This window comes from Engystomops pustulosus, chromosome 4 (assembly GCF_040894005.1).
Source record: "Engystomops pustulosus chromosome 4, aEngPut4.maternal, whole genome shotgun sequence".
Lineage (NCBI taxonomy): Eukaryota > Metazoa > Chordata > Amphibia > Anura > Leptodactylidae > Engystomops > Engystomops pustulosus.
In genome coordinates, this window is record NC_092414.1 from 42,554,036 (window position 1) to 42,577,507 (window position 23,472).

Here is a 23,472-nt window from a genome sequence, read left to right on the forward strand (position 1 = left end):
CCAAATCAAACATTGATTTAGTTTGAAGTTCTATAAAATAAAAGAGCAACTTAAAGAGTAAATAAGCTTCCTACCTGCTGTTTTGAATAATTTTCATTAGTGATCATGTGATTACTAGTGCATACTAATGCACTGCAATAACCATGTATTGCAGTGCATTAGAAATGCGAGCCTATGCACTTGCAGCCCCTGGCTGGACCGAGCAGACAGATGGCGATGGAGAAGATTGCATAGCGGGGTGTAGGGAGGAGAGGAAGCCCCCTCCCTTTGAAGGTACATAGATCCTACGGTCACAGCATTGATCGTAGTATCGAACGGGTTAACAGCCAGATCGGAACTCCGTTCCGATCCGGACTGTTAGAGCAGGGTCTCAGCTGTCATAAGACTGCTGGGTACTGCTCTTCCCTGCAAGGGGGGGGGGGGGGGCTTACAGACCTTAGTTCAGGCCTAGCCTAAGGCCCCTTAGCTTCCGATGGATAAATCTGTATGGGTGGTCACTAAGGGGTTAAAGAGGACCTGTCACCATAAATAATCCTTTTAGGAGCTGCTTACTAAAGTAGGCAACTCCCTAGCTCTACCCCAGTGATAGCAGTGTTAAATTGCTAGCTTTATTGGAACATACCGATAAAGCTAGCAAACACTGCACTACAAGCTTACTGCAGTCCAGTGTATTCATAAGGGGTCAGTCTGAGGCGCTTTCCTCCCCTTAGCTTCTCCCTTGGACCGCCCCTCCCACACCATAAGCCAGCAGTGACTGCCAGGCTTCATGCGGCCTGATCGGACCGCCCCCCTCATGAATACGCAGGACTGCTTTAATCTTGGTCCAACATTCGGAGGGCTATACAGTGCAGCGTTTGCTGGCTTTATCGTTATATTCCGATAAACACTTTAACACTGCTATTACTGAGGTAGGGTTAAAGGGAACCTGTCACCAGGGACCTAATTTTTCACTAAAGACAGATTGTAAAAGCCCATGACACATGCAGTGCAAATCTGCCTTTCTGCCTTTTCTAAGCATTTGCATTACAATATAATTGTGTGTTATAACTTACTCTTACATCCTGACAAAATCCTGGGGTAGTCACAGGGGCTGGACTTTGGTTTGCATGCATTTCAAAAAACAACATGTGACCTGTTTGAGCTGCAGGCTGTCCTCCATGTTTGTGCTGCTGTACAGCTTGTCCCTCCCCCATTGATGTCAGATCACCAGGCTGTGACCTCTGAGAAGGAGCAGGAGGTGGAGCTAGACAGGAGCACAAAGGTGGGGGCCAAGCTCTGAGGAGTGGGTAACAGACAAGCCACATGTTGTTTTTTGAAATGCATCCAAACCAAAGTCCAGCCCCTGTGACTACCCCTGGATTTTGTCAGGGAGCAAGGTAAGTTATAACACACAATTATATTGTAATGCATTTGCATTACAATATAATTGTGTGTTAGAAAAGTTAGAAAAATTGTGTGTTAGAAAAATAATTGTGTTAGAAAAGGCAGAAAGACAGGTTGCACTGCTGGTGTGAAGGGCTTCTGCAACCTGTCTTTAGTGAAAATGAGGTCCCTTTAAGGAACTGCTTACTTTAGTAAGCAGCTTCTAGAGGGTTTATTTAGGCTGACAGGTCCTCTTTAACTTGCTTACTAAATTTATTTAAAATATTGCTGATGACAGCAGATTCAGTTTTTGAAGCCAAAAGCAGGTGTGGATCATAATAGTTGATAACATATCATAGAGGCTTTTTTTTTAATTCTTTTTTTTTAAATTTCTTTATTTATTGGTGTTATAGTTCACAATGCAACAATTAACATTAAAACTAAATCTGAAAAAACTGAATGTGGGAGCACACCCTCAAGTAATCCATGCTTACACATGGCGTTTTGATTGCATTTTGAAATGCAATGAGATCACATATTGATTTAACATTGTGTTTATATTGCATTTATGATGTGGCCTTACTGCGCTTCTTCTATGAACTCTGATCTTTAGTTCTTTTCATAAGCTTTAGATTGGATTCAGGTCAGGTAATTGAATCAATCAATCACATCATTCAATAGATGGCAGCAAATTTTAATCATATTTATAATAAAGATAAAGATATTTATAATAATCTTTATTTATATAGTGCCATAATATTTTGTAGTCTGTACTGATAAATTTGTCATATGTCTCTTTTAGTGTCATATGTCTCTTTTAGCGGATTGTGTGAAAATTTTGGTTTGACGAGTTTGGGACCCAGACTTTGGCACAAACTTCAACCTGAATGGCATTAAGATCAACTAGAATGTTAACACCCAAAAATGGCTGTACAATGGAGGTAGTAAGGGTTATAGGGCTGAAAAATGGTAGGAATAAAATGGAAGATACCCTGCCCAAAAGCCGAAGCATTTAAATCCCGGCGCGTGGGCAGCTCCATCTTGGATTCTGTACAATAAACAATAAAATAAAAAGCTATTATACTCAACTGGTGTCAGTGATAATACTTAAAGCTGTTGTCCACTTTACCTCATGCTTTTTTAGGTATGGGTAGGTGACAGGATATTAGGTAATTTACAAATAAATATCAATTAAAAACTATGCAATAATCTAGCTTTGCACTATATTGCAGACTAGCTGTGAAAAGCAATTGATAAAGATCAGGGATATAACTTGGAAAGACAGAGCCCCATAGCAGCATTTAAAGATATACATATATTTATATACTTATGGGCACACATTTCTGCACTGATATATAAATGAATACACTTAAACAGATCTGTTCCAGTACCTGCTGACCACATGAGGGATGTATACAGCAGGAATAAGAGATGAGAGTTCACCAGTCCTGTCGTTCTGCTGTCCTCTCCCTCTCCTGCGACATTTATCTGAGCTGCCGATTCGTGCTCTGTAATGGGGAACATATGCACTGTGTCATAGGTGCCACTGTTATCCATGTCCCTCTCCCTGGCCGCACTCCGCCATGAAAGAACTTACCTCTCCACGTTCCTGCTCCGATCCCGGCTGGCCAGAGCGCGCGTCCCCGCTCCCTAGGGTGCGCACGCGCTGACACTCGCAGATTTAACGGGCAAGTGCACCACTGAGTGGCGCTGGCCAATTCCGGATTTCCATAAAAGCCGGCTTCTCCCAGCAACCCCAGCCTAATCTTAGTGCTACTTGTCTATGAGAAAGCTTCCTCCTGTGTTCCTTGTACCTGCTCTGATCTCCCGTTGTCAACCGCAGCCTTGACCTCCTGCTCCATTCCTGACCGTGCATAATTGCCGCCGGCCTTGACCGTCTGTCTGTTCCTGACCACAAGACTGCCCAGGGATCCTGTACCTCAACCTTGGCTGCCACAACGGGCAAGTCGCCACAGCAAGCGAATCCTGCTTTGGCCACCCCCGACTCATGCTTATCCCCTATCTATACTTTGGTATAAACACAGTTTTGAGCCTAGCCTAAGGCTGTATTCACATATTGCCTTTAAATTGCATTTTGAAAGGAGGGGCTTGGCCCTATCACATATACATTTGTACTGGAAGACATGGGGGGGGGGGTGCCATCGGACGATCCGATTGATTCGGACTGAGCACAGGATTTACCTTTCAAATTGTGTCGCAAGACAATGCACTTGCATGCACCAGGAAGAAGATGGTGAACTCCGGCGGACCTGAGCGAGGGAAGTGACACATGCAGGAAACCGGGCGCATGAGCTTAGTGAATCGCGGCACAGTGCATTATCGTCAGACAATGCACTTTAGGTGATCTCAGTTGGACGGGTAAGTGAATCTCCCCCAATGTGTGAAAGCGGGCTTGAGGTATTTCCTTAACCCCTTATTACAGAATAGTACAATGCAAAGCAAGTGTTTTTCATACACAATCACAGTGGAAATACATATGTGATCGGGCCAAGCTCTCTTCATTGCATTTGAATTTCAAAACATGCACCGATTATGTGGATAAATTAGTTACTGGGCCGATACACTTGGAAGAATATTTACAAAAAAGGTCTATGTGATCTCACTGAGGCCCATTGGTCAATTATGTATTGAAACATCACTTTTATTAGTTTATCATTAAAAAGAACAAGTAGATATTACTTTTATATATATATTGTGGAATTGTCTTCAAACAACAGATAAAAATGTATGTAGACTTAGTGGAGTGTCTATTTTATATGTAAGATGTGAAACGTAAGAGCCAGAGAGTAATTGGGGTTGTTAGTGAATTTTTCAATCGTTTTTTTTTTTTGTGCCACTTCTGAATCAGTAGGTGTCGCTATTGCTCCATTATTCCAGAGCACAGTTGCAAAATTGTATCTCTATTAGGCACCTCTTGGAGCAACAATTGCTGTGTAAGGAGGATTATTGTCTGCAACTTCTCTATAACTGGCACAAACTTCCTTGTTTACACTATATCGGGTTCTAATGTGGAGGTATATTTTCACACACCTGTACTATGCACTCTTACATATTGCTGCATACTGAAACAGAACACTATCTAGAGTATTTCTGACTATCTATTGTTAGAGATGAGCGAACAGACTCGTCCGAGCTTGATGCTCGTTCGAGCATTAGCGTACTTGAAACTGCTCGTTGCTTGGACGAATACTTCGCCCGCTCGAGAAAATGGCATCTCCCGCCGTTTTGCTTTTTGGCGGCCAGAAACAGAGCCAATCACAAGCCAGGAGACTCTGCACTCCACCCAGCATGACGTGGTACCCTTACACGTCGATAGCAGTGGTTGGCTGGCCAGATCAGGTGACCCTGGAATAGACTAGCCCCTGCCTGCGCTGCTCGGATCATTCTGTGTCTGGATGCTGCTAGGGAGAGAGCTGCTGCTGGTCAGGGAAAGCGTTAGGCTGTTCTATTAGAATAGTGTTAGGCAGGAGTGATTCTACAAGAACCCAACAGCCCTTCTTAGGGCTACAATAACGTTATACATTTTTTCTTTTATTTGCAGCTAGTACCATATTGTGAGGAATTTGCAGGGGGACTTGCTACCGTTGTGTTTAGCTCTTAGTGACACACATATCCACCTCAAACACCAAAGTGGGAAAATTTATTAGGGGTTTGATTTTAAATTAGGCACAGTCTGCCATTTACTTTTTATTTTACGTTTATTTTTTCATACCTCAGCGTCATCTCATCTGGCATAGCAGTGTGCTTTCATACTTGGCTAGAAAATAGCCATAGCAATAGGATAGCATCGTTTGGTTTTAAAAACTAAAAAACACAAAAAAAAAAAAAACACAAAAAAACACAAAAAAAAGTAAAAAAAAAATTAAAGTTATAACTTTCATTTTCAAAATGTTTAACCCGAGGGCTAGGGGTAGAGGACGAGGGCGGGGACGTGGGCGTCCAACTACTGCAGGGTTCAGAGGCCGTGGTCCTGTGCGGGGTGAGACACCACCTGCTGATGAGGGAGCAGGGGAACGCCGCAGAGCTACACTCCCTAGGTTCATGTCTGAAGTTACTGGGACTCGTGGTAGAGCACTGTTGAGGCCAGAACAGTGCGAACAGGTGATGTCGTGGATTGCCGACAATGCTTCGAGCAATTTGTCCACCAGTCAGTCTTCCACGCAGTCCACCCATGTCACCGAAATCGGCACTCCTCCAGCTCCTGCACCTCAGCCTCCTCCCCCCCAGTCTGCCCCCTCCCAGGAAAATTTGGCATTTGAACCGGCATACTCTGAGGAACTGTTTTCTGGACCCTTCCCACAGTCACAAACCACTTGTCCGGTTGCTGCTGAGCAATTTTCCGATGCCCAGGTTTTCCACCAGTCGCAGTCTGTGGGTGATGATGACCTTCTTGACGTGGTGGAAGAAGTGTGTAAAGAGGTGTCCGACGATGAGGAGACACGGTTGTCAGACAGTGGTGAAGTTGTTGTCAGGGCAGGAAGTCCGAGGGGGGAGCAGACTGAGGGATCGGAGGATGATGAGGTGACAGACCCAAGCTGGGTTGAGAGGCCGGGTGAACACAGTGCTTCTGAGACTGAGTCCTCGACCAGAACAGGTTGGAAGAGGCAGTGGTGGGGCCAGACGGAGAGGCAGGGCCAGAGCAGGTGCATCAGCGCCAAATGTGTCACGTAGTGAAGCTCCCGTGGCGAGGGCTCCCGCGGCGAGGGCTAGATTTTCAGAAGTCTGGAGGTTCTTTAAGGAAACACCGGATGACCGACGGACTGTGGTGTGCAACCTTTGCCAAACCAGGATCAGCAGGGGTTCCACCACTACTAGCTTAACTACCACCAGTATGCGCAGGCATATGAATGCTAAACACCCCACTCAGTGGCACCAAGCCCATTCACCTCCGGCCGTGCACACCACTGCTCCTTCCCCTGTGTCAGCTGATAGTCAGCCCCCTGCCCAGGACCCTGGCACAAAAACCCCATTGTCGCCTCCACGATCCTCCACAGCATCCACCAGCGTTCAGCTCTACATACCCCAGACGCTGGAGCGGAAAAGGAAATATAGTGCAATCCACCCGCACTCCCAAGCCCTTAATGTCCACATCTCCAGATTGCTTAGCCTGGAGATGCTGCCCTATAGGCTAGTAGAGACCGAGGCCTTTCGCAACCTCATGGCGGCGGCTGCCCCTCGGTATTCGGTCCCCAGCCGCCACTACTTTTCCCGATGTGCCGTCCCAGCCCTGCACCAGCACGTGTCAGACAACATCATCCGTGCCCTGACCAACGCCGTTTCTGACAAGGTCCACCTGACCACGGACACATGGACGAGTGCTGCCGGGCAGGGCCACTATATATCGCTGACGGCACATTGGGTTAACTTGGTGGAGGCTGGGACCGAGTCTGACCCTGCGGCTGGTCATATACTGCCGACGCCAAGGATTGCGGGGCCTACCTCGGTCCAGGTCTTTCAGGCCTACTATGCCTCCTCCTCCTCCCACCCCTCCTCCACCTCCTCCTCCAAACTACCATCCGTGGGCATGGCGCCATCAGTCGCTAGCTCTAGGCACAGCAGCAGTGCCGTCGCTAAGCGACAGCAGGCGGTGCTCAAACTGCTGAGCCTAGGCGATAAAAGGCACACCGCCCAAGAACTATTACAGGGCATCACGGCGCAGACTGATCTGTGGCTGGCGCAGACTGATCTGTGGCTGGCACCGCTGAACCTGAAGCCAGGCATGGTTGTGTGTGACAACGGCCGTAACCTGGTGGCGGCTCTGCAACTCGGCAGACTGACACATGTGCCATGCCTGCCCCATGTGTTAAATCTGATAGTTCAGCGTTTCCTCAAGACATACCCCAATCTGTCTGATTTGCTCACGAAGGTGCGCCGCATCTGTGCGCATTTCAGGAAGTCCAGCACAGATGCCGCCACTCTCAGGACAGCGCAGCGCCGCCTCCAACTGCCCGCTCACCGACTGTTGTGGGACGTGCCCACGAGGTGGAATTCAACATTAACCATGTTATCCAGAGTTTACCAGCAGCGCAGAGCGATTGTAGACTGCCAGATGTCAACTTCCACCAGAACTGGTAGTCAGGTCAGTCAGCTTCCTCAAGTCTACAATGAGGAGTGGACGTGGATGTCTGATATCTGTCAGGTGCTGAGTAACTTCGAGGAGTCAACACAGATGGTCAGTGGCGATGCCGCGATCAGCCTCACCATCCCGCTGCTTGGCCTGTTGAAAAACTCTCTGATCAGCATGAAGTCGGAAGCTTTGCGCTCGTCACAAGAGACGGGGGAAGAAGATTCCCTTGTTGATAGCCAAAGCACCCTCAGGTCTGTATCTCAGCGCATATCGAAGGAGGTGGAGGAGGAAGAGGAGGAGAATGTTGGCGAGACACAAGAGGGGACCATTGTTCAGTCCTTCACTGTTCAGCGTGGGCAGAAGAAGAGGAGTTGGAGGAGGAGGAAATGGGCAGTCAGGCCAGTGAGGGGAGTGAATTCTTGCGCGATGGGACTCTGGCGCATATGGCAGATTTCATGCTAGGCTGCCTATCCCGTGACCCTCGCGTTCAAAGAATTTATTCCAGCACCGATTACTGGGTATTCACTCTCCTGGACCCACGGTACAAGCAAAATCTTTCCACTCTCATCCCTGGAGAGGAAAGGAGTGTGAGAATGCATGAATACCAGCAGGCCCTGGTGCACAAGCTGAAACACTATTTCCCTTCTGACAGCGCTAGCGGCAGAGTGCGTAGTTCTGCGGGACAAGTAGCGAGGGAGAGTAGGCGAGCAGGCAGCTTGTCCAGCACTGGCAAGGGTACGCTTTACAAGGCTTTTGCCAGCTTTATGTCACCCCAGCAAGACACTGTCACCTGTCCCCAGTCTCGGCAGAGTAGGGCTGATCTTTACAGAAAGATCTTTACAGAAAGATGGTGAGGGAGTACGTAGCTGACCATACCATCGTCCTAAATGATCACACAGCTCCCTACAACTACTGGGTTTCAAAGCTGGACATGTGGCACGAACTGGCGCTGTACTCCTTGGAGGTTCTTGCCTGCCCTGCCGCTAGCGTGTTGTCCGAGCGGGTTTTCAGTGCAGCTGGTGGCATCATCACCGATAAGCGTACACACCTGTCGACTGACAGCGCTGACGCTTATTAAGATGAATAAAGCCTGGATTTCTCATAATTTCTAATCTCCACCAGGTGAAGGAAGCTCAACCTGAATAATTTATGCACTCCTCCTCCTCATTTTCCTCCTTCTCCTCCTCTTTGTACACTAAAGCAGAGGAAACTGGCTATTTTTTGACAGGGCCCACTGGCTCTAGCTATAGTACTTTATGCATTTAGTTTTTCTGGAGGGCCACCTACCCGGTCCTCTGTTTTAAACAATTTTTGGGAGTGCCACATACAGGCACTCAATCTATTCAATTTTTCTGGAGGGCCACCTACCTGCTCCTCTGGTTTGAAAACTTTTTTGGACTGCCACATACAGGCACTCAATCTATTTCATTTTTCTGGAGGGCCACCTACCTGCTCCTCTGGTTTGAAAACTTTTTTGGACTGCCACATACAGGCACTCAATCTATTTCATTTTTCTGGAGGGCCACCTACCTGCTCCTCTGGTTTGAAAACTTTTTTGGACTGCTACATACAGGCACTCAATCTATTTCATTTTTCTGGAGGGCCACCTACCTGCTCCTCTGGTTTGAAAACTTTTTTGGACTGCCACATACAGGCACTCAATCTATTTCATTTTTCTGGAGGGCCACCTACCTGCTCCTCTGGTTTGAAAACTTTTTTGGACTGCCACATACAGGCACTATCCAAATTAAATTGTCTCCATAGCAGCCTCCACACGTTGTCTCCATTGCTACCTCCAAAAGTCGTCCATATAGCTGCCTCCATACATCGTCCCCTTATCAAGCGAGGTGTGTCAGGCAGAAATTTGGGTTGTTTTCATGGATTCCACATCAAAGTTGTTAACTTTGTCGCCACCCTGCTGTGTTATCCACAAAATATACTGGCAAACTTTTACCATTTACGGATATTATTTCAGTGCTTCTTGCGCATCTGTTTACATTCCCCTCACCCGCCATATCCCAAACTTATAAGAACGCTACTACACTTAACTTGGTGGAGGCTGGGACCGAGTCTGACCCTGGGGCTGGTCATATACTGCCGACGCCGAGGATTGCGGGGCCTACCTTGGTCCAAGTCTCAAAGGCCTACTATACCTCCTCCTCCTCCCACCCCTCCTCCACCTCCTCCTCCTCCGAATTACCATCCGTGGGCATGGCGCCATCAGTCGGTAGCTCTAGGCACAGCAGCAGTGCCGTCGCTAAGCGACAGCAGGCGGTGCTCAAACTGCTGAGCCTAGGCGATAAAAGGCACACCGCCCAAGAGCTATTACAGGGCATTCCACATCAAAGTTGTTAACTTTGTCGCCACCCTGCTGTGTAATCCGCAAAATATACTGGCAAACTTTTATCATTTACCGATATTATTTCAGCGCTTCTTGCGCATCTGTTTACATATCCCAAACTTCTAAGAACGCTACTATACTTGATCTTATACAAAAGGTTCTTAGAAGTGCTGTTTGGGGAGTAGCCTAGAGACAGGGGCTTGGATTGGCGAAAGCTCGCCTGAAGCGGAGCGCCAGCTCCATCCCAAGATCCAACTAACATAGTTTTAACTGCAGCACCTTTAATCTACTACTAGTTCACTGCCTCCATAATAATAATAATAATAATAATAATCTTTATTTATATAGCGCCATCATATTCCGTAGCGCTTTACAAATCATAGGAAACAAATACAAATGTAATGTAACAGAGCACAACATTTGTATGGAACAACAGGAGTGAGGTCCCTGCTCGCCAGAGCTTACGGTTTATGAAGATGATGGGGTAACACGAGGTAAAAGAATATTTAATGGTCAAGCCATTCTTCTTAGGGAATAGAACAAAATATAATAAATGGAATTGCTGTCGCTTGAACCACTCAGCCGTCATCTTATATACCAGGTCCAGGGTGAATGGGACTGCAGAGAAGTCTGGTGCCTGTTGGTTGCTGGATAACAGATGCTAGGACGACACAGGACGGGTTAGTAGAAGAGTTAAAACTTCATGCAGTTAATGAGTGTTATAGGCTTGCCTAAAGAAATGGGTTTTAAGAGCACGTTTGAAACTTTGGAGGTTAGGTATTAGTCTGATAGTCCGGGGCAGAGCATTCCATAGAATTGGTGCAGCTCTAGAGAAGTCTTGGAGACGCGAGTGGGAGGTCTGCACTAGGGTAGAGGTTAATCTAAGATCACTGGCGGATCTAAGAGCACGGGTTGGGCGATAGACTGAGATAAGAGAGGAGAGGTAGGGGGGTGCAGCATTATACAGAGCTTTATGGATGATGGTTATTATTTTAAACTGTATTCAAAAGGAGACTGCCAGCCAGTGCAGCGACTGGCATGAACTGTAGGCATACATGGTCCCCTTATCAAACGAGCTGTGTCAGGCAGAATTTTGGGTTGTTTTCATGGCTTCCACAACAAACTTGTTAACTTTGTCGCCACCCTGCTGTGTAATCCACAAAATATACTGGCAAACTTTTATCATTTACCGATATTATTTCAGCGCTTCTTGCGCATCTGTTTACATTCCCCTCACCCGCCATATCCTTAACTTATAAGAACGCTACTACACTTGATCTTATACAAAAGGTTCTTAGAAGTGCTGTTTGGGGAGTAGCCTAGAGACAGGGGCTTGGATTGGCGAAAGCTCGCCTGGCAGCGGAGCGCCAGCTCCATCCCAGGATCCAACTAACATAGTTTTATCTGCAGCACCTTTAATCTACTACTAGTTCACTGCCTCCATACATGGTCCCCTTATCAAACGAGCTGTGTCAGGCAGAATTTTGGGTTGTTTTCATGGCTTCCACATCAAACTTGTTAACTTTGTCGCCACCCTGCTGTGTAATCCACAAAATATACTGGCAAACTTTTATCATTTACCGATATTATTTGAGCGCTTCTTGCTCACCTCCTTTGGTTCCTCTCTGCCACCCATTGGTTTTAAGCCTGAGTCCATTTGGGGTATGTTGCCAACTCTCTAGCCTGCCGCTGCTGCCGCTGCCTCTGCATGCCGTCCCCTATAGTGTCAGGGTCAATTATTGGATGTTTTAGATGCTATCTAGCTTCATTCTGTCACTCTGTCATGGCCATGCTGTTGCCCATAATTTTGGCATAATGGTGCGTTTAAGCAGCCTCAGAGCCATCCATGCATGCTGCCTCTGCTGTTTCCTGTCCATTTCCGTGGTGTTTCCATCCTTTTCTGAGGTTCCCAGGTGTTTGGCCAAGCTTCCCTGTGCAGAGCCTTGGTCCCCTTGAAAAATGCTCGAGTCTCCCATTGACTTCAATGGGGCTCGTTATTCGAGACGAGCACTCGAGCATCGGGAAAAGTTCGTCTCGAATAACGAGTACCCGAGCATTTTAGTGCTCGCTCATCTCTATCTATTGTTTATCACACACTAAGACTAATAGCAAAAAATCATACAATCACACTACAGCCCCCCCCCCCAACATGTTTCCCACATCAGTGGCGTCCTCTGGTGTGCCAGGGCTAAAGTGTGCTTGTAATCACTTTACTCAAGGTAATAACAACCCTGTTTGTGATGTCAGTTGTGACGATAGTGGTGGTTTAGACCAATCATATTTCTTTCCCCTACGTAGCCAATCATTGGCTATATCCAATCCTTTTATCATTGATTGGTCTCCTGTCAATCATCGTGACTAACCCTGCATGTGGAGTTTCAAGCATGCAAGGCACGTGCATTGTTATGATTGTGACCAAGTGCTGAGCGCCCTGTCAGGGGCCCTGTCAGGGGCCCAGCAGCGCCGAATGATGTCATTTGCTAAATGTAAAAATAGATTTCTTAACTGCAGATTTATGTGCCTTAACAAGACCACCTCCAGCATCAGCTTACCTAGCCCAAGGTAAAGGTATGTTTAGGACAAAATTACCATTTTGAAATGGTAGGTTTCCTTTAAGTATATTTAGGCTGTGAAGCTGGAAATTTCTCCCTCTTGTTCCTGACCCCCCATGGACAAACAGCACTTACCCCAAGGAATCAGGTGTGTGTGCTTTCTATGTATGTATATAACTATATAAGAGTAATTATAATATAGCAGACTTTATACGTTTACATACATACACAATAAAGTGTATGCAGTGATTGCGTGTATATTAGTTTAACCACTGTGAGACACTGAAGGGGTTAACTGTGGATGGGCGGTATGTTTCCCCTGTGTTTTCCTACTATGCAAGGCCCTAATGCTAAGGTTGTGTTGTCCAGCACCTTGGACACAAGTGGTGGGAGCAGCCTAATCAGGCTGCATAAAGCTGCTGAGCAGAGCTGAGAGCCCTGACCTCTGTGCCTGGAGCAGCAACATCTTTTGTGTTAGTGGTGAGTTAGAGAAACTCTGTTTAGTTAGCACCCAGGCGGGTAGGATATTGTTTGTTCTGATGTATGAATGTGAAGGCTGTTTTATTTTGTTCCTGCTGTCGAAATAAACGCAGGCGAGACCTGTTTTGGACTGTACCTTGGTGTCACTGTCTTCAACTACATCACAAAACCCCACTACCTCAGAATCTACTGTGCCAAATCTCCCACACCACATTAACAACATATATATTGTCACGGGCACCCCTGTGATCCATATCGCGGGTGCACCTGTGCTTCTCTCCGCTGCCCCGGTCCCGAGAGGTCCCACTCCCTAGGGCGCGTGCAGCGGTACTTCAAGATTTAAAGGGCCAGCATGCAGGTGATTGGCGCTGGCCACTTCTGGAAATGCATTTAATCAGGCAACTCCCATCATTCCCTGCCGGATCTGCAAGCCATTCCTGTGAAGAGAAAGCCCTCTGTGTTCCTGTGCCTCCAGCGTTACCAGTGTTCCTCCGTGTTCCTGTGTCTCCAGCATTACCTGTGTTCCTCCGTGTTCCTGTGTCTCCAGCATTACCTGTGTTCCTCTGTGTTCCTGTTAATTAATAATGAATACCAATGGAAATACCCACTTCTACCATATGCAATGCTAATAGTAACCACTATATAAATACCAATATAAGTATATAGGATCAAAGATCATCAACCACAAACTATAACTCCAGTATTATAAAAAAAAAAATTCCAATCTTTATATATAAATAATATGGCAATCAAAAACACTAAAACATGCAATAAAATCCTCAGACACAAAAAGTGTGGTGGTGGCCAATCAGTCAAATATATGTACGTCCTTTATTAGTATCCACTTAGAGAAATGCAAAAATTACACAGTAGATATAAAAAGTTACTTTACCCACCTGGGTGTTGCATGGTAAAAAATGCTTAGAATGAGGTAATTAACCCCAGACCACCACCACAGCACCCTGACGTATGTTTCGCTGTCACTTCGTCAAGGGGCAAGTCTGGGGTTAATTACCTCCTAAGCATTTTTTACCATGCAACGCCTGGGTGGGTAAAGTAACGTTTTACATCTACTGTGTAATTTTTGGATTTGTATATGTGGATACTTATAAGTAATGTACAGAAATAAATTATTGTCCTAATGTCCAAAATGGGGCTAGCCATGAAGGGTAGTCATGGATCTTGAACTTCCTATGTTTGATACTGCAGTATTCATAGGGCATTCCTAAATCATGGAAAGGTGAATATGTGCCTTAAAATGTTTTGATTAAAACCAAAAAATTCTGACAGGTGTTCTCAACTATTTTTCATCCTTCTACTGGATGGACAACAGGATGTGGATTTCAGTTCAGGCATTTTTGTAACCTTGCCCTTGTTGTTTTTGTCCACACAGGTATTTATCCTAGACTTACCTTATACTTTGTACTCAAAAGAAACATTATCTACTTTATTTTGGAAACTTATATACCATCATCTTTGCTTGTTATCTTATCATGGATTTCTTTTTGGATTTCACAATCATCTGTTCCTGCAAGAACATGCTTTGGTAAGATCTTTGGCACTCTCAAGTCAATGAGTATGATGATTTATTTTGTAACTAGTAGACACAAAAAAGACTGTTACATTTTTATGGGCAGATCTGTACACAGAAATGATTATGGCCCAATGCTTTCAGGCATCACAATCATAGATCAGTACATAGGAATTCGAAGGTGATGGCAGCATCTCATGGGTGCTACTCTAAGACCTACTACTTATTAGAAATAGCTTGAAATTAGCTAATCAAAGTGGATGAAGTGGAATTTGATCCAGAGTTAATGAAAATTTGAGGGTATGCGTTGACTGCAGGGGGCCATGCCTTGACCCGATCTTATTAGCAGTTCCAGTGAAACACTGGAAACCCACTTAACACCAGCCATGACCTACAAGAAGTCTAATAGCATTATGTGGGATTAAGCCTAATCAGTATATATATTCCAGAAACCAAACTAGTTCCCTAAGCTGAACTGAAGAAACCCAACCGGGTCAAAATTCAGTGCTGTCTACAGTTGGAAATGTGTTCCTTCTGGAACAGATATTCTGGTTTGGCTTAATCCCCCATCATATAATTAGACTTCTTGTAGGTCATACTTGGTGTAAAGGGGGCTGCCTTTCAAGGTAGCAAAATGAGGCATTGTTTTCCATTTCCCTCCTTGGAAAAAGTATATTTACACATTTCCCAGAATCCCCTAGTGGTGCATCAATGGCTTTAAAGGACACCTGTCATCAGGTCTCTGTCACTTGTCCTGTCACCACTACCTGTTAGAGCAGCTCACAGGGATTCCTTCCCAGCCTTTATCTAGTCAATTCATACATTAATAATTCTAAAATCATCTTTTCTTTATTATGTAAATGAGGCTGGTCAAATGGTCAGAGGCAGTGATGTCACCCCTGTCACCCCTCCCCTCTCCTCCCCCTGCTCATGTCTGTGTGTAATGTATAGTAAGTAGTAGTTAGGATAGAAGTCACGTGGCGCCTATATAGTGAAAAAGGTGATGGTATTGTAGGTAAGAAGGTCTACAGTTGGATGTAGTAGGTTGTGGGGAGAAAGATGGTATGGGCTGTAGCGTACCCTGTAGCACGCAGGATAGCCTGCCGTTTGAAATGGAGGTAGGAAGAAGACAGTGAAGTCTAAAACACACAGGTTGGTATGTGCGCGCTGCCCCTATGGCTATAATGGAAAAGGTGGACTCCAAGGTATATGAACAGTTTTTTATTTATTATTTTCTCAAACAGTGGACGACGCATTTCAAGGACGAATTGTCCTCTTCATCAGGTCCTTTAACATAATACATTAAAAAGACATTAGATAAGATGGAAAAAGGGGGAGGTATTGTGAATTCATAGAGTCAAAATAAATAAATATGTATGTCATTTGTAAAAAATTCCTATATATACACGTTGTTATCTAGAAGTACATAGAAGCAGTACAAATACATATATGTTCATGTATTTATACCAGGATTTCAATAAGAATAACATAAAAGGATGCCATTGTATACAATTAACAGTTGCAGAATAAAAAAAATATATATAGAAATGTAAAAATATACATGAGCCTGAATAAATATATTTATATAGGGATAATGAGTAAGAAAAGCAGGGATGGAGGGGTAAGCGGTGGAATTAGGAGCTCACCTGGATGCAATATTTTGATGGTGTCAGCAGGAGATGTTAGTATAGCAGGTAGATGGAGTAGTGCTGCGAACCTGAATGTGACAAGGGGAGGAAATAAGTGGATGAATAGGAAGGGGGGGGGGGCGGGTGAGTAAAGGGAGGTGAAGAATGGAGTGTTACCTGTAGAGGTGATGGAGCCAAGACGCAGGGCAACGCCGCTAGCGGTCGGCAAAGACAACTCGCTTCTTTAGGTGGAGAAAAGTATATGGAGTAAGTTTTGGGGCAAATAGGCAGCATAGGGTTAGTTGGAGAGAGCCGTTGGCATTAGAGGTGAGGGTCCGAAGGGACCGGAACTTACATTTTGTCCGGAGATGCGGCTGGACACGCTACACACCAGGGTATACCCCGCTATACCCTGGCGTGCAGCGTGTCCAGCCGCATCTCAATGAAACGCGTCGTCTACTGTTTGAGAAAATAATAAATAAGAAACTGTTCATATACCTTGGGGTCCACCTTTTCAGTTATAGTCAATAGGGGCAGCGTGCAAATGTGTTTTAGACTTAACTGTGTTCTTCCTACATTCAGAACCTACAGTAAAGCATTGCTACACAAGTACCTGACATGTTCTGCTATAACATGGCTACATCCTGGAGTTGTTGTATCAGCAGGGGCGTGGCCGTCTGCACCTGGAAGCACATGGAGGAGGCATTACACCATTATACCTCACATCATTATACAGGCTGTCAGTCAAGCACTGGGGGTGTGGCTGTGCCTCCCTCTTATGAATAAGCTGGACAGCTTGAATATGATAATGACTCATTGGACATATCACAAGTCATTTGCATACAGCTTTAGGACCTCATTGCTTAAGTTTACAGGTTTCTCTTTAAGTCTCCACATGCTTTTAAAAGGGGCCTTTTTTGGCAAACTCTCCATAAAGAGAATTCTTATTTCCTTAACTTACCAGGGTGATTTTCAGATTGCTTTTTCATGAAATGTTGCACTTCACCTTAGTGGTATATTTTGGTTGAAATGTTTTGCATTTATTTATATAACAAAAAAAAAGTGTGAAGATTTTTAAAAATGTTTGATTTTCTGATTTCTAAACGTTATGCTCATCAGCAGTTAGCTTAACCTCCCAAATAGGTTACTAACTAACATTAATCTCATGTCTTTTTTATGTTGGCATAATTTTTTATTTTATTTTATTAGGATGTTAGAAGGAGATCAGCAATTTGCCAGATTTTCAAGAAAGATTTATATTTTGATTTTAGACGCCTTTTCATATTTGTAGGGGTTATGAAAGATGTATTTATTAGAAACTACCAACAAAGTACCACCTCTCAAACTATTCTAAACAGCCCTTGTTATAATGGTGAAATAGGTATTCTGGGAATATGAACGTCTGATATAAAAACCCATAATGCTATCAATGGTGAAGCTGAATGTCATTAGGGTTACAAAATGAAGCTTAAATATTTTGATTTTATGATTCACAAAATGTTATGGGCTTTCTAAAGTAGGCAGAGTTATTTAAAGTAGGCAGATCCACTGAAAACTAAAAGTCCCATGATCATGAAATTCTCCATAACTTCTCCTACCTCTTATGCTCTGCTCCTAGAGATGATGTAACAGACTTTCTTGCTCTGTTACCATAGTAATGATGTGTAATTGCCATCATTGGACATTACCTCACTGCATCCAACCGACTACAGAAAAACATATTGGCCATCTTCTGTCCTGTGTCTGCCCTGCATGGAGAAAATCACCGAACTGATAAGAGGGCCAGTGGTATTTTAATTTTTTATTACACTGTATGTCAACAACATTTTTCTGCTAAGGGGAGCAACATTTTAAATAACAACTAATTACATATTAGCTCATATATTTAAGGACCCATTTGTATATGAATTATGGTTATTCCTGGAAAACCCCTTTTACCCGTTTAAGCATTCAATGTGAAGTAAAACAAAATAGAAGTTGTCTATGGAATTTTCAATTTTTGACAATAAAATGTTTAACTTTAAAATTATTTACATGTTTATACAGGATAAAATGAAAAAACACATCTCAGATTTTGCTGTGCAGTTTCTCTCAAGTATGGCAAAATCCCACATAAGGAAAGGAGTCCTATCAAGATTTTGGAGGGCAAGTTTTGCTGATACAAATTTCAAGTGCTATTTTGCACTTTCTGAGCCTATACCATATCAGAAAAAGAGAAACCCCTAAAAAGTGACCCCATTGAAACCTTTTTTGGTGGGAATGCAAAAAATGTAATCTATTGTAACTTTTTACCCAATAGCATATATATTATGTTAGTTATGTTCTATGGGTCCATACGATTATAATGATATCCCATTTACCATATATACGCGAGTATAAGTCAAATTTTTCAGCAAAAAATGTGCTGGAAAAACCAAACTGGGCTTGTACTTGAGTAAAAAAAAAGAAAGTCAGTACTCACCTTCTGACGCCCCACACAGGTCTTTGCCTCCTCCATCCAGCTGACATAATATTGTGTGTGCCAGCAGCCATGTCAGATGTCAGAGTGGACGGTAGAAGTGAAGACCTGCGGGGGGCGTTGGTATTGAATTTCTTTTTTTATGAATTGGGCAAACGAGTCTGGCTATATATGGGGACTGGCTGTATACTGGGGGAATGGCGGCTGGCTATATACCGGGGCAGGTGGCTGGTTGTATAATGGGGTGGGGGGCTGGCTGTATAATGAGGCAGGAGACTGGTTGTACAGGGGTCTGGCTGTATAATGGGGCAGGGGGGTGGCTGTAAACAGGAGGGATCCTGTTTCCAGGTTCTGGCGTTCCTTGTGCAACCAACTTCAAGTAAAGCTGAACTTTTTCTCTGCTTATCATCCATAGTCAAATGGGCTAAGTGGAGAGAGTCAATAAGACTCTGGGCTGTTATCTACAGCCCAACAGGACATCTGGTCTACCATGTTACATTTAGCGGAATTCTCCTCTGGACTCTGAATCTGCTGGTGCCACTCTCTTCTTTATTATCTATGGATGACATCCATGCCCACCTCTTCCTCTTTCCATGCCATCTGATGTTCCTGCCATAGAAGATTTGGTGCAAGACCTCAAGTCCATCTGGGAGCAAACACGGCAGTCTCTACTTCGGGCGTCCACCCACACCAAAACCCAGGCCGACAAAAATGCAGATCTCCTCCAGTCTTCTCTCTGGGTGACTGTCCTCCATATGGCTGTCCTCTATATATGTCCAGCTGAAGATTCCAGCTACAAACTCGGTCCTCATTTCCTGGGTCCATTCAAGGTGCCAAAGCGCATTGGGGCACATTTACTAAGGGTCCACGGACCGCATTTCCGTCAGGTTTCCCGGCGATTTCCATTTTGGCCGTCTGACAATCCAAATAATTTGGACTAAGGGCTGGATTTAAAATTCAAATTGTGTCTCAATGCATGCACTCACATACACCAGGAAGAAGAAGGTGAACTCCAGCGGACCTGAGCGGGGAAGCGACACATGCAGGATCTCGGCGCACAATCTTGTTGAATAGCGGCAGACTTCATCCTCGTCGGACAACGCACCTCAGGGATCGCGCAGGGACCGGATAAGTAAATGTGCCCCATTAACTCTGTGGCTTACAAGCTTCGTCGTCCTCCCACCATGCGCATCCCAAACTCCTTGCACATCTCCCTTCTAAATCCTGTCATCCAGAATCGCTTCTCCCGGCAAGTCTTCATTCTCCTGAATCTGACTCCACCAATATCTTTGAAGTGAAGGAGGTCCTGGACATGAAGACAGTGAGATGGAAATGTTTTTTTCTCATCGACTGGAGGGGATTCGGGCCAGAGGAGAGATATTGGGAGCCTTAAGGCAACATTCTGGACAGTGGGGTCCTTCAGAGGGTTCAGAGGCCAAGAAGAAGGGGAGGCCAAAGGGGTCTTTCTGTCACGGGTGCCCCTGCAACCCACATCTTGGGTTCCAGGCACACCTGTGTGCCCCCAAAAGAGACGGATTGCAGCTGTTCTTCTCAGTCAGGGATGTCATTGTTGCTGTCCATGGTGACCATCTTTAGTATGCTCAGACCTGGTGGAGCATTTGGAGAAGTCGCAAATTGGCCCAGTTTTTGCTGACCTCTTCGTGGTCATCATGTTCAGTAGCAGTACTGGAGCTTTGCCGCTTTTCAGAACGTTTGCTTAGTAATGCTGTGATCAGTAGCTTATTAGACATAGAAGATGGAGCTCAGAGCCGTGCGTCCGTCCCACAGCTTATTCAGGCCACACACCCCTAGAATAGCATTTGTAACATGCTGTATTATGAATTGATAGAATCAAATGTCAAATTTGTCCATCTTTAGTTACAACCCACAAAATAGCACCATTTAAGTAGTACTCTTTATGTGCTGTAAATAAAAAAAGATGTTTAACCGGTTCGCAACCGCCCGCCGTGTATTCACGGCGGCGGTCGCGTCGCGCTGCATGGAGAGGGCTCACGGGCATATTGCAGCAAAGGCTTACCGGTAACATCTAGCACCGATCGTGGGTGTTTTTACGCGGGTCTAAACGCGCGTTTGTGCATGAAAAAAAATGCAAGTCTGAAAAGACCCATTGATTACAATGGGTCAGAGTGCAAGGCAAGTTCTGTGCGTCAAAAGCATGCGCAGAATACGCGCGTGAAAAACGCAAGTGTAGAAGGGGCCTTACATGCTGGAATAGGAAGGAGTAACTTGATTTCTTTTACAAACAAAGCAAAATTTGTTAATAAAGTGTATTAGAAGAATGTTCATTACATCCTCCCATACACAATATAAAAAATTATTTCAAATGACGGTTACGCTTTAAACCTTTGCAGTGTGCACAAAATATCGTCGCTGCTGCCGGCGGCCCATCTGCGGCTTGTGTGCAGGTACAAACTGTATCTGAAGCACCACTTGGTGAGTCAGGTGGCCGCGCTGCAAAATATGAGACATGTCCTATATTTTGGCAAATTTTTCCCTAATGAAACAAGGCAAAACATGTGTCGGGTGGTGTCCACCTTTGGTCTGCATATACCTGTGTATGTGTCCTTTGTCCTCTGTTGTTCCTCTGGGTAATGTGCGATACTTGTATCTGAGGACGGCGCTTCTACGCAGGTTACTGTGATCTATTTATCTTGTAACTTTAGTTATTTGACAATTGGTGGACTTTTTTTTGTATGTGGTCTTTTTAAATGGATTAGTTTTAATTGACCTAATAAAGTGTTAGGTCCCTTCTACACTCGCGAGTGCGATGAATTCGCAGCACACTGGGATGTGCGATTTTGGGTTTTGTTTCCTTTTTTTGTGGTGTTATTTGATATTTATATCTATTGGGGTGTATTTTATGTGTGCACCATATGACTCGTATCAGAGGACATGTATTTATGTGCAATCTATGCCAGAATTCTGTTGTAGATTGCATAGTAAATCTGGGCCAATGTGTGCTCACACCATAGGTGTCGATGGGGACCGATATCCATCTTCAAATACTTTTATATAGTTTGGCTCTGTGTTAGGTGACACTTTTTGCTGGATGTGATGATATTTACATTGATGCCATTTGTGGAACTTTAAGACCTTTTGATCACTTTTAATTTGAATTTGGAAGTTGCAAATGGCAAAAAATGGCGTTTCAGACATTTTCCATTACAGGGTTCACCACTGGGAATAACAATAATAGATCTGGACATTTGGGACGCAGCAAAGTCTGACATGTTTATGAATTTTATCATTTTTATATCTCTTCTAGGGAATTCTTTTTTTTTTTACTATGTTTCTTATCATGGTTGTGGGTGTTAACTCTGGTGTTTGCTGCTATATGCTGGTATGTATGGAGAGGGCTTAGCCTGTGATCCCTCTCCATACACCCCTTGCCACATACTGTTATGTCGGTTTGCGGCAGAGGTAAGTAAATTACTTATAACTGAATATGTTAATAATTTGGACACATCTCTTACAACTGAAAATCAGCTGCTGCGCAGTCCGTCACCGCCACTGTCTATTTGTACATATAGGAGCACATTTATCAAGCTGTCTAAAAGTCAGAATATTGCTAGTTGCCCATGGCAACCAATAAAATCTCCCCTGTAAAATATTCATGAGTACTGGTAAAATGAAAGCTGAGCTGTAATTGGTTGCCATGGGCAACTAGCATTATTCTGATTTTAGGACAGCTTGATAAATCTGCCCCATTGACCAACAGTGCAGTGCCAGCCTCTATATACTAACAGAGACAAGCAGCACAACAGCACAGGGACACCCTTCATCATGTATAACCATAATGCTTAGAATATTTTCCTGTGCAAATGTTGTATCGGTGAAATCTTATCACCACACGGTCCATTGCATGGAATTGCATGATTTTGTATTAAACGCTACACTACAAAGTTCCACAGTACAGGTCACTACAACATACAGAAGCTTATTATGTTTTTTTAATGTTTTAACGCTTTGCATCTGATGTATCGGGTGCCAAGTGCTGTAACTTAGTGCTCAGCGTCCAATATATCTGCTCGAGATCGGAGCTGGGCCAGCATCGGTATACACTGGGTGTCAGCTGTAGCCAATAGCAACACACGCTGTTGGAGTGGGCTCCAATCACGGGTGTTTAACCAGTTAAAAGCCACCGTCGGCCAGACCGCGGTATTTAACGTGCCTGCCAGGAGTCTTTCCCCCACGATCGCCCCGTGCACCGTCATCACTGTCATGGTAGTCCAATCAGGCCCCAGGGCTGTCCGCAAGCAGTGCCTATAAGATCCCATCTGTGACGACATTTTAAAGGCACAGTGCATAGGCTGACACAGCTAATTGCAAGGTATTATCATGGAGCAATCAGATGATTGTTTGTTCATATGTCATGGTGGAACTAATAAAAAAGTTCTTAAAAAAAAAAAAAATTAATAAATTAATAAAAATGCCCATAAGCCTCATAAACATATAAAGAGACATTTAATGCAAAAAAAAGTCTAAATCATAACTCAAACCCCACATTTAAAGCATTGCCGCGTCCGTAACGACCCATAGATTTAAAAAAGATCATTATTGGGGACCGGAACATGACGTGAGCAGGGGAGGCTCGGCGTCCCACGAGCTCCCCAACGACACCTCCAGCAGCTGATCGGTGCCGGGGCTTTAACTGACTTTAAATAGTAGGGTTGAGGAACGCAGGGGCTATAATAAAAGAACGAGGATCAAAACCTTACCCATTGATTAATCCCGCGAAGAGTATTAAGGCTGAGAAACAATCCAGATGTATATTAATGAAATACCTTATTATGAAATAGATAAAACTCTATGGGATATATGTGGATATTATGGGGGTATTGTATGTTTAACAATTGTATGTTCTCTTGGAGAGGGTTTTGAGAGTAAGGGTTTAAGCATTATAAGATTGCATATTTATACTGTAGAATATGAATTTTCTCTTTGGTACATAGAGGGTGTAATAATGAATGATTTATTTATTTATTTTTTTCTGTTTTTTTCTCCTCTTCTG

The 23,472-nt window shown here is 44.3% G+C and overlaps 1 protein-coding gene across 4 annotated transcripts in view; it reads left to right on the forward strand.

Annotated features, from left to right (window-relative positions):
• LOC140126389 (gamma-aminobutyric acid receptor subunit pi-like) overlaps positions 1-23,472 on the forward strand; it is a 234,286-nt gene that overhangs the window by 172,361 nt on the left and 38,453 nt on the right. For all 4 annotated transcript variants that reach the window (XM_072145792.1, XM_072145796.1, XM_072145794.1 and 1 more), the window contains one exon: positions 14,217-14,369. In XM_072145792.1, the coding sequence (XP_072001893.1) occupies positions 14,217-14,369 (153 nt within the window). The remainder of the gene's footprint in view (positions 1-14,216; positions 14,370-23,472) is intronic.